This window comes from Idiotropiscis lumnitzeri, chromosome 3 (assembly GCF_059441095.1).
Source record: "Idiotropiscis lumnitzeri isolate Australia: NSW breed Sydney's pygmy pipehorse chromosome 3, RoL_Ilum_1.0, whole genome shotgun sequence".
NCBI classification, from domain to species: domain Eukaryota; kingdom Metazoa; phylum Chordata; class Actinopteri; order Syngnathiformes; family Syngnathidae; genus Idiotropiscis; species Idiotropiscis lumnitzeri.
Window position 1 is genome coordinate 22,263,026 of NC_142393.1, and position 12,010 is coordinate 22,275,035.

The following is a 12,010-nucleotide window of genomic DNA, read 5'->3' on the forward strand; positions in this document are numbered from 1 at the left end:
AAAAAAAAAAATTGACAGTGCCAGCCTGCTATTCGGAGAGTCTGCTGAAAAGTGGAGGCACCCACATCTCCCTTTGATGCAACACACCTGACAACTATTACTACTAATAAATTCAACGTGTAGAGCTTTTCTAGATAAAGAAACTACAATTAAAAGTAAGAACACAATTCCTCTTTATAGTAACTCATCAATTAAAATAATTCAGTTTCAGAAGCAAAATGTTTTCCGCCACTTTCTGTCAAGGTCTAATTTGTGATGATGTGACACGAATATTGACTCAGATCATCAAGTTAACACTGCTTTAACAATTGCCCTCGTATTAGTGATTACCCTTGCTATGGTTCTGAATGTGGAAATGATTTGCAGGGCTCTGGACCACCCCAAAATCACTATAATACATAATAATGGTTTGATTGATTGGTTTTAGAATGTTTAATTAAATCGGACAATGTCAAAGTGGCCCTTGCACTCTTCGATTTTTCTCTATGTGGCCCTCGAACGAAAAGCTTTCGACATCCCTGTCCCATGTATGTAAAACTGACATCATTTTTATTTTATGTACTGCGTGTATCGGTCTGTGTGTATCAGGATATCACAGTACAGTAAAATGAACCGTGTTATGCACACTCAGAAGCTCCACATACCTCGTCTGAGTGTGACCCAAAAAAACAAGACTGATGAGGAAGAGGGGTGTGGGGTGCGTGTCAGGTGGGGCTTTAGTGTGGGGCGGGGGGGGGGGGGGGGGGGCTGAAAGGAGGGAAGCAGGTAAGAGGACAAGAGGAAGGAGAGTGTGGAGTTGTCAGTGTGTTAATGAGCTGTCTGCTTGTCGTGTATTTGGTCTTAATTTGAGTTGATGAATCCCCCCCAGACGCAGACACACACACACACACACATGCAAAAACACACACAGATAGAGAACAGTATGGAATCAGAGGAGGAGGAGACTCAAAAGTAGGACACTGCAGCAGACAAGAACCATACACACTCGTGCGCACCCCCACACACATGAAAACACAAGCACACACACAGAGACACACCAAACACATGCACGCGCACACGCAAACATGCTCAACACACCATGGCTGGTAGTGAACATGCAGATGTTGTTTAAATTCCACAACGCAGCTGACATGACACTGGAGTTGCCACCCGATATGCCCCCAGCCCCAAGCAACACCACAGCCATGCAAGAAGAAGAAGGGAGTGATTCAGGAAGTGGTGACCTTTCACCTGTGGCTGTGACTCAAACCCTAAGCACACACGCTCAAAAAAACGTGCACGCACTAATATGTGAACAATAACCGTTAACCCTGAAAAAGTGTGTGCGTGTGTGTGTGTGTGTGCGCGCGGCCTCCATCTTATGTGCTGTGATGTCATGATAACTCCAACCCCCACTCCCAGACACTTTTTTTTTTAAACACAGTTCCAGTCAGACGTCTGTGAAAAGTATACTTGATCACTTAAACGCACAAGTGGTTTCATTCTTAGGTTAGTTTAGTAATTAGCCCAGCTTATCCGTCTTTCCACGTCACCCCTTCGCGAGAATGATTCTTGTCAGTAAGGTAGCTTATTCGCTGCCACGGAGGAGATGATTACGGATTTAGGACCGACTCCACAAAGTGTTTCATCGGACTGGTAACCAGCTGAAGGTTGTTGCTAGCTAGCTATTGCATCTTAAGTAGCACCGTGCTACTGCCGTGTTGCTCCGCTTAAACGCGCATGCGTCCATCCCAGCCAAGCTTTTTGGGAACATCCCAGCGGTTGGTTGTCAGTTTTGTTATTCAAAGTGTTTTGATGAGCGCAAAATGCAAATTTTGCCCCACAAACTCTGACGCAAAATTGCTTATTTCGAACCTTGATTGGGTTGCACAGGTGTGGGTGCGCATGAATGTGGGCCGGCGGTTATGTCACACTTGACCTCAAGGTGGTGCTCAATGTTGAGGGAGACCCAAAGTGTGTGCCAGTGTAGAAGACAACCGTCTCAATTACTGAATGTTGCAATGTGAGTCTTATCCAAGGAAGGATAAAGAATATTAGTGTTGCTGTACTGTATGCTTTGTCTGCGTGTGTTGCGGTATTGCTTTTTTGTGCCATATTCTGTATAATTACCAAGACATTGATGCTAGTTTCGTTATCCTGTTTCAAATTTTTGCATCAATTGTTAGCATTAGTGGACCATTCTAAGGCGAAATTGATGTGGTTTGGTTAAAGGGAACGTTAAATTAAAAAATATATATATTTACAACAATATTGACTACATGCCCACTTGCCTACATAAATATATTTTGATTAATATTGCATTATCGAATATGAATTAGGTAGTAAAATCCAACCGATTTTGTCTAGCTCATGCCGCTTGCTGCTGATTGAAAATAAAATCACAGTTGCTCAGGACTCCGGTAACAACCAATCATGGCTCACCTGTTTTCGGAGTTCGGCCAAGTGGCGTTCGCAAGCTGAGCTGGGATTGGTCATTACCTGAGCCCTGAGCAACTGTCATGTCATTTTCGAGTCAGCAGCAAGTGGCAAAATGGCCGCCTCCCGAGGGTGATACTCGAAAGAAGTGAAAAAGTCAAAAAATAAAATAAATAAATAAAAAATGGGGGGGAATTCTTTGGGGGAAAATTATTCATATTACTGGGAGAGCTACAGCATAAATCAATTGACAACAGGAGCTTTAAATGGCATTTCCCCCCACATTTGAAAACACAAGTACATACATTTATGATAAGTCTGTAATTTCTCTAAAGTAATTAGAAAAACAACACACCATTCATGGTTGTCATGATAACCACATAAGAAAAACATGGATGGATATAAACAAGGAATTCTGTGTGTGTCTGTCTGAGCATTTTGCTGACATACACACACTACACATTGTTCATTGAGCCATCAGAGCCTGAGGGAGGAAGACGAGAAGGAGGAAGGCCAGTGAGGGGTGACATGGTGGGGTAGGGGGGGGGGGACTGTTAAGCTTATTAGCCCATTCCCATCCCCCTAACACACACAGACCCACTCACACACATCCGCACACACAATGGATAATAGCGAGACCACCAACTGATGCTTTCTACCCTCCAGTCACACAACAAATATATCATTTTTGTTTGTTTGCATCAAATTTCTAATAAGTAAGCAGGAAGCACTTTTGTCTAGAAACACTCTAATGGCAACACCACCTTTTGTGAAGTTGTTTGTCATCCCAGTCCAACACATAACTGCTATGAGAGAGCTGACAATTTAATTGTTATGTCGTGGGGCAAAGAATATAAAACTGGATTAAAAAAAAAAATAATAACATTCTGTCTCACCCCCTTTTTTATAGTTAAATATGATTCCTGGAATTCTCCAAACATGGCAACTTCTAATCAAAATGGCTGACTTCTTGTTCAATTTCTCGCGTGTTTCCTTGAGACTTGTTCGTTGTGATAGACATGGGCACCCAATTTCGTGTCAGCCGGTCATACTGATGTTGGGGGCTTATTTTTTTCTCCTGTAACTTTCTTTCTACTGTGTGCCATGCCATCGGTTCAATGACCGCTAGAATCTGTAAATTTTTTACCAGGATACACAAAATTGCGATCATTTGTGAGGTTTTCGGCGTGTTGAGTCCAGCAAAAAGTTGACCTGACAGCCACCACTGTCACCAACGTCATCATTACTATGCTAACGTATGGAGAGACAGAACATGATCCAATGTGAGGAGTCTTCACTGACACCTCCACTAATTCCTCCATCGTCTCCATGGCGACAGCATAATAATTAATCCTTCTCAGTGTTTGTGTGAGTGTATGTGTGTTTCAGCAGGGAATTCAAGAAACGCTAAGTTATACACTTGCTGAGACATGGTCTCTTGCAAACAAAAACACACAATGGAAGCAGGAAACACAATGTTAGACACAAAGAAGTTTCTGTCAAAAATACAAACGCACACACACACACACACACGCACAACACAATCATGATAACAACAATTCCATTCATCCAACCATCCATTTTCTAGAGCGCTAGGACTCATTAGTGTCGCTGGAGCCTATCGCAGCTGACTTTGAGCAAGAGGCGGGGTTAACGCTGGAATGGTCGCCAGCCAATGTGGAGCACATACAGTCAAATAATGGAATGGTCGCCCATATAGAAAAACGATGGGCTGGGTGCCAGTCAATGTCAGAGCACACGATGAAACACCAAATGGCCTGGTCCTCAGTCAAAGTCAGAGGACATATGGGGAAAACTAATTGATTGGTCATAAATCCATGTTCGGGTACATATTGCAGGTGATAAACTAAATCCTCATTTTTCACTTTTGGTAAATTCCATATGATTTCCACAAATCTATGCTGTTGGTCAGTCCACATATGTGGGTGTTCTCAGTGCTGGCGTGATTGAGAACATCCAACTTTGCACAGCAAAATAGCAGGCAAATTAATAAATGGGCTGTGAAGAGAACATCCACTTGCTGAAGTGAAGCGGAAACCAGAAATGAGTTACTGTACGCTTGTAGACAAGAAAATACAGTTTGCTGCTAAACACAATGTTAATCTAAGAAATAAAAACAGTTGATTTAATGAAAAATGAAATCAATTGTTCATTTATTATTGTCCTATTTTTTTTTATTAATAAAAAATAGATCAATAAAAAAGTTTGTTTCAAGTCCCTGGGATTAACCGGCAAAAAAAAAATGTGTCACAAAAATCGCTAAATTAGAAAATTCCTCTGCAAATTAAGTCAATGTTTTGCAAAACTTCTCCACAAAGAAATTATTTCGAGCCTAGGAATGTCACAAGTAGCTTCCTTTTGTATGTCTGTTTCCACCCGAGGCTACCCTCGCCACTAACACCATTGGCCCAGCGGCACTGTGCAGCTGCCAGGCTAGCAGCTTGCTACATTAGAGCGGTGACGCCATCCGCGATACTAGCGTGTGGCAGTCACACACTGGGTTTCCTCCCATGTTCACATTTAGACTGGGTGTGTCAACCCACTGACCACACACACACACACACACACCCAAACACACCCACCCTATGATATGCTTAGTTTTCTATTCAGACCACACGTACTTTCATGGCGGGGTGTGTTTGCATGTGTGTCCCTGGGTACAATGTTTATGGATTTTAAAAATTGCTGCCCAGGGCACAAACACACTCACACTGCTGGGTAAACATTTGTTAGCAACCAACAACCTTCAGGCGCATGTCATATGTAGTCCATGACAGTCCATGACCATGACAGTCACATTAAAATGCTGGTGTTGTATAACAATCAATTAAGAATTACATGAAATATTTTACCTCAGTTAGCCTTCAGCTGCACATGCGGGTGTGTGCGTGTGCGTGTGAGTGTGTGTGTGGTCAGTACAGCGTGTCTCCTCTCTACCCTGTGCTGTTTGTTTTGAAAAGATGAGTGTGCACACTCACACACATGCACGCACACGCACTTACACACACTCTCTCTGAGCCAATCAGCTGACAGTCGAGTGCAAGTCCTCTCACTATCTGTCCATCAAGTAGATTTACTCTATTACGGTCTAGCATGTAACAGCCCCCATGCACCCCAGTCTCCTTGGCTTGACATCATGATGTGTGTGTGTGTGTGCGTGCGTGGGGGTGCGTGTGCATGTGTAAGGGGGGCACTGTATTTGATTTGTGCATCTGCACACACAGGAAATGGGAGCTGCACACACAGCACGTACAGTCACGTCTTGTGGATTTTTCAAACACTGGGTGTGGATGAGGGATATAATTTTAGATTTCTCACATAATGAAAAGAGAACTTATCCACTGCTCCATTTTGTAACTAAAAAGTAGTAATCGATTTTATTTGTCAGGACGATTTATTCTTTCATTTATGTTTTTCTTGGCAGCTCACGTAGTTCAAACCACTGATGTGCACTGCTTGCACTAACAACACGGCTGCAAACAAATGCGTTTACAAGGGATTACAAAAGACAATTTAGTGAATTTTCTGACACCTCTAGCAATTGTTTTATAAATAAAAAAAAATACATGTCAGTGGTGCCTTGAAATATGAGTTTCATTAGACTATGTGTGCAACTCAAAAACTCATCTCAAATCATCTTTACCCACTGAATTGAATAGAAATGTCAAATCCATTCCAGAATCCTCTCCCGAAAAAAAAAAAACATTTTAGTAATGTTTTAATAAGAAAAATGCCATATTGTAATATTGTACCTTATAAAAACATATTATTATAATAATTGAATAAAATGTAAAGAAATAAATAGTTTGTGCATCATGATTAATAAATTTCCACCAAGTGAGTGCGACTACTGAGCAATAAATCAATTCAATCATGCAGACAAACGTCTGAGTTTCCATCGCTCTTGTAAGTGACTCTTTAAAAAAAGTGGAGAGGATGGACAATATACGCCTCTGAACAATGCAATCTTGTCTGTCTATGAGAGTTGCTGCATTTTTTATGTTCAAGGCATTCCTTAAAGCATTCAAACGCCACATAGATAGTATTTGTTAGCCAGTCTATGGTGTTTCCCATTATGAGTTAGCATTAAGCTAACTGACTTTAAGCATCATTAAAAAATCTTGACGCCAATTTTTGAAGATTTGTTCACTATTTCAAATTTGCTGCTTGCTGTAAGGTGAGCGGACTTGAGCTCACTACCACCAAACAGGACCCACATAAAAAAAAAATAATAATAATCTGAATGATGGTCCATATTGCCAAAAACCTGGGAGTCGGTTTACTTGTATCTCAAGGCACTATTGAATTACAGTAGTTGATGTTGTTAATGTTAATGCTAGTTAATGTTAGTTTAAAAAAAAAAGAAGGAGAAAATAAACTGTTTCAAAGCTTGTTTGGTATTAGCAGAACTAAAGCAAATCCCAGAAACAAAAACAACGTGATTATTATTGTGTTATTTCAAGGCCATATCACTCAGCCCTTGTCACTAGTGTGGTTGGAGTTGGAAACATCAAATGCATCAACATTATAATCTCCGAAGATGCACTCACCTTCTTCAGCTGGCCGCTGCGTGTCCCCACAAAAACCACTGTGTGCTCGCCATACGTGTAGGCAGCCACAGCTCCCATGCCCTCTGTGCGGTCCTCGAACAACGGACTTCCTTCGATGACCCGCAGACCCCCCAGGGGCTGATTCAATACCAGGCCACAGAAGTAATCGCCAATCTGCTTCGGCTAACAAAAACAACAACTGCTTAATGAAACACAATGGCTTTCAAAATGGGGACACATGATGTAGAAGTGACTTTTGAATTTGGTGTAGACAACGAATTGTGTGTTTGGAGTGCCTGCTCACCAAGCAAGTGCCAAATTAAACTACTTAGTCAATCTTTTGTTTTTGCTATTTCCAAATAGAGTTGTTTATAAGACAGTATGTTCCAGCAAGGAATTCTTTCTTGGCCTAAACACCATCAGAATCACTGTCCTTTTTTTTTTTATTTATTTATTTTTTTGTTAAACCAAAAGAATAACTTTTTAACTTACTGCCACAGTTTCAATGAAAAATACCATTGTGCTTGTGGAGGGGATAGGGGGAGGGGGATTGGGTTATCTGTGGTCAAGCATGACCTGGATGGTCATGGTAATCTAGAAAGTTTGAATCAATGTATCCCGGGTGTTTTTGTTTGTTGAAGAAGTTGTGTGTGTTTTTTTTTTATTGTTTTCAGAAAAAATAAGAAAAATTACTAGGCTTAAGATTCACAACCTAAATGTATTTTTCCCATGAAAATTGTATTCATGTAGTCCCAACAGTCTATTCACTCCGTTTAATAGCGTTTCTTTTGGCTACACTCCTTCCAGTACATACAGTATGTGGATGTATTTTTTTTTTAATCCAATCAGATTTCAGTCTCTATATCAGGGGTGTCCAAATTCGGTCCTTGAGGGATGCTTTCCTGCACGTTTTTCAACCTTGATTGAGCCAAGACACATAGTTCACATTGGAAAAATAAATTCAGAAAGAGTGGACATATAAGATTTGCTCTGACATAGTTGAAGAGCATTTGATTATTTTTTTCCCGTTACTATATGTGGTTGTCATAGATAAATGAACATAAATGCTTATTTTTAATTGGAAAATATTTTTGGGGACAAAATAACATTTGGTCATTTTTCGCGGCACACCAGATGCTCTCTCATGGCACACTAAAATGTGCCACAGCACACTGGTTGAGAATCACTCTATTAGATGCTTCCCTCCTCCAACACACCTGATTCAAATGATCAGGATTGTTATCAGGCTTCTGCAAAGCAAGCAGATGAGCTAATCATTTGAATGTTCTTTAACCATTTACATTCAACATTCACAGGGCCAGATAGGTGGCTCACAATGTCAGCATTTTTCTCTCTTCTAATTAGTTGGTCAGACAAGAAACTGTTCCCACCATATTTAAATATTATGTTTTTCTATGGTAATAACGGTTCCTATTATATGTGACGTAGCAACGGTGGTACGAATAGGGTGATTAAGGCAGGTAAATCCCCACTGAAGGCCAAAGTATCAAATGCACAGCCTGCCACTGGTCTGTAGATGAGCCGTTCTACATGTTACATGTTAATTTTCACAATAGCGCCACCACACCTAGTTGCACCTAGTCTGGTCGTGGAACCTTCACTTTCGAGTGACTTCATTTGGTAGCAACCTTTGCGTGAACACCAAACAGTAAACAGGGCTGCAATGTAATTATACATTTGCAAACAAATGTATAATTTGGCAGCCTGGTTGTTAAGTGCTGACTCCACGAATGGAACACCACAAAAGCTGGCTAGATATGTTACAGGTTGAGTTTCCCGCAAGGATGTCAGCAAGCTTTTATTATGACGCCTCAGATTTTTTGTCTCTTTTACTGTAAATAAGTATACACCTGTAATATATCCAGTGAGTGCGGGGGTGTAGATCAGATGTGACGTGACTCACTGTATGGATGCAGGGCAGCTCCTTGTTGAGTAACCATGGCAATGAGAGGCGGCCCTCCCCGCGGTAGCAGGAGCGTATTCTCTCTCTCATGGCCAGGTTGATGTCATGCAGAGTGAACAGACACAGGAGCGTCTCTCTGGGGGGATTTGAGCGGTTTTTCTGACCCTGTACAACACACATGCACGCACATACACACACACAGGAGAGCGGCCAGTTAAATGGAGCGACATCCTCTGGATCATGACTAAGGAAATCAAAAAAGTCAAAAATCTCTCCAAGTACCACTGCCATGGCCAACTTTTAAAATGCAGTAGCGTAATAGGCCTAAGTGTTCATCAAAAATATACTCAATTAATAAAACTGTACTTAATTATTAAGTGAAAATGTATCGCACGAAAATATTACTTAGCAATTGTACCAAAATAAATCATTAAAAAAAATGTTCTTTAAGTTTAAAGGGGAGTTTAAAGTTTCCCATAAACTATTTTGTAATATTTGGGTAAACTGACAGAGTAACCTGACAGTAGTACATTTGTAAAATGTTCATTGAAAAAAATTTGCCCTCTCTGGACCCATCTGGTACCTTTAATTTGATTTTAAATAAACCATTCCACCAGAGGAATAACAACCAATCAGTCAGCATGACTGCCAAGGTGTCAATCATATTAGAGGTGATGCCGAATTAATAACAGTTTTAAAAATGCAAACATTTCAATGCAATTGTATGGTACTGAAAATGGTAAAATACACCCAATGCATGTTTGTTGTAAGATGGCTTTTGAGATGCGACAATTTCGAACAGTATTGCTAAGAATTTCACCACAATGAACAAACTGAGCACCACAAGAGAGAGATCACAAAGGCCACTTTGAAAAGCACTGAAATAAATCACCTGAGAGAAGATAACAAACAGGACATCGTCGTCCTCCGACAGTCCCAGCGCCTGAGCCAGGCGTCGTCCCGGTTTCTGTTTGTAGGCGGCCTGGACCAATCGATACTCCACACCGTCCTTGGTGCATCCTAGAGGGAATTCCACGTAGGAGTAGAACTCTGTGTCGTTGGAACACATCCTCACGATCTTGGAGGTGAAAAACTTCTCTCCACCGGCGTCCATCTGTGTCAGCTGTGTGTCCAGCTGCAGCGTCAGGAAGTAAACGTAAGTGCGGCTGGAGAAGCCGTAGACATAGTAGATGTCGAAGGCCGGGTAGAGGGACAGCGTGTCTGATGGGATCTTGATCTGCGATGACACAAACTCGTCCTGGTAGACCAGCGAGAACATGTTAACGCTCTCCTCATCGGTCACTAGCTTCCTGCTGGACAGCGTCGGGAAGTACTCCGACTTTCCGTCGATGGCGGCGCCGATGAATAGGCGGCTGCCACCCTTCACTGTTTTCTTTCTCTTGGGGTCATTGGTCCAGTCATCGTCGCCAACAACCACGCCTGCACAGAGGGTTTATGGTTACCATGGAAAAGCCAAGCTTAGCTGACCTTCAGGCGTGAATTACAGTATGTTACTATTATCTGCCAATGTGACCGGACCTACTGATGTCACCGCCTGATTTAATGACAATTAATTCATCCATGAATCAATTTCCTATACCGCTTATCCTCATTAGGTTTGCGGGTAAGCGGGAGCCTATACCAGATGATTTCGAAGGATACACCCTGGACACATTTAGACATTGCTGGGCACATATAGACAAAAAACTATTCATATTCACATTCCCAATTTAGAGTCTTCAATGGGCCTAACATGCATGGTTTTGGAATATGGGATGAAGCGGGAGAACCACAAAACATGGAAACAAAACCACACAGGAAGGCCGTAGGCTGGATTCAAACCCTCAACCTCAGAACTGTGTGGACAGTTGAGCTCACCACCGTTCCACCGTGCTGTGCTGACAACTCATCTCACTATCATTTCATGCAGTTTGGTCACTCCTTCACTTCTGACTGTCATCTCCCTTGTATTGTCAATTCTTTTGAGCTGGTCATCATGACACTCGTCCCTTCAAAACCTGAGCAGCGTATGGACAGCTGCTAGAGTAAAGGAGGTGTGAGAAGCCACGCCTACCTGCCATTCCATCAGCCTCTCTGGCACCAGACAAGTAGTGCTCCTTGCGGTGGTGAGGCTCCCCCAGTTTGAAGAGGTCCTCCAGTCGGAGAAACTGGCACACGCCCTGCCAGATGGATCCGCACGCCACCAGCCTGTTACCAGTGTAGTCAACCAACAGGAGCTTGTTCACGTTGTCCAAAGAGTCCAGGCTGGAGACACATAAAGGTAAGCAGACACACAGACAAACAGACTGACAGTTGCGGCAATTAGGGTGAGACGGACCGGTGAGCGCAGGCTCTGACGCTAGGTGGGGGGTAACACTTGGCGTTGTCCTCCACCGGTCCAGTCATGTGACTCCTCATTTCGGTCAGATTAGCCGACAGCTTGAGGACTCGGTTCACAGCTCCGACGAAAACCTCGCCTGTCCTCTTGTGGACGGTAAGGTGGCTGAGGGAGGTGTCAAACACCCGGTACGCCGCTCGGCCAACTCCCGCCACCAGGGAGGGAGGCGGTGCAGCCGGAGCACAGAGGAGGAGGAGGGGCCAGGAGAGCAGGAGGAGCGAGAGGATGGGGACGGGAGAGGGAAGCATGGTGGGAGATGGACAAGACGGGAAAGGAAGGAGGAGTTGTCCACAAGTGGATGAAGAGGGTCAACAGGTCATGACTGCAAAAAAAAAAAAAAAACAAGATTAGTTTAGAGTAGTGATTGTGAGGGTTCATAAAGTATAATGTTGGAAATTATCCAACTTTACTTCATTGGTCCAAAAACTATTATCGGTATTTCCTACAAATATCGTGGTTCATCTATCTATGCCAGCAACAAACAGATAGGACAGAACAATGAACAATTTCTCCCACTGCCATTTATGCAACAGAATAACAGCTTTGGGTTCATCGAAACAGATCCAGAAACTAAGTAAGGTCATTATTGAGTAAAATGAGACAAGATAATATGTACTATTGGTGACATTTGTTTTGAGTGAATAATATGACTGGTAGTCACTCTGCCTCAGTTTTAAGAAGGAAAAATGCAATAGTTGTGAT

General features: G+C 42.4%; 1 protein-coding gene across 1 annotated transcript in view; it reads right to left on the reverse strand.

The window, feature by feature from the left end:
* Nucleotides 1-12,010, reverse strand: part of plxna3 (plexin A3) — a 46,688-nt gene that overhangs the window by 25,608 nt on the left and 9,070 nt on the right. The window contains exons 2-6 of the mRNA XM_088289659.1: nucleotides 11,249-11,630; nucleotides 10,985-11,175; nucleotides 9,803-10,350; nucleotides 8,911-9,075; nucleotides 6,987-7,169 (exon numbers count right to left, since the gene is read on the reverse strand). Coding sequence (XP_088145785.1) covers nucleotides 6,987-7,169; nucleotides 8,911-9,075; nucleotides 9,803-10,350; nucleotides 10,985-11,175; nucleotides 11,249-11,556 — 1,395 coding nt within the window. The 5' untranslated portion in view covers nucleotides 11,557-11,630. The remainder of the gene's footprint in view (nucleotides 1-6,986; nucleotides 7,170-8,910; nucleotides 9,076-9,802; nucleotides 10,351-10,984; nucleotides 11,176-11,248; nucleotides 11,631-12,010) is intronic.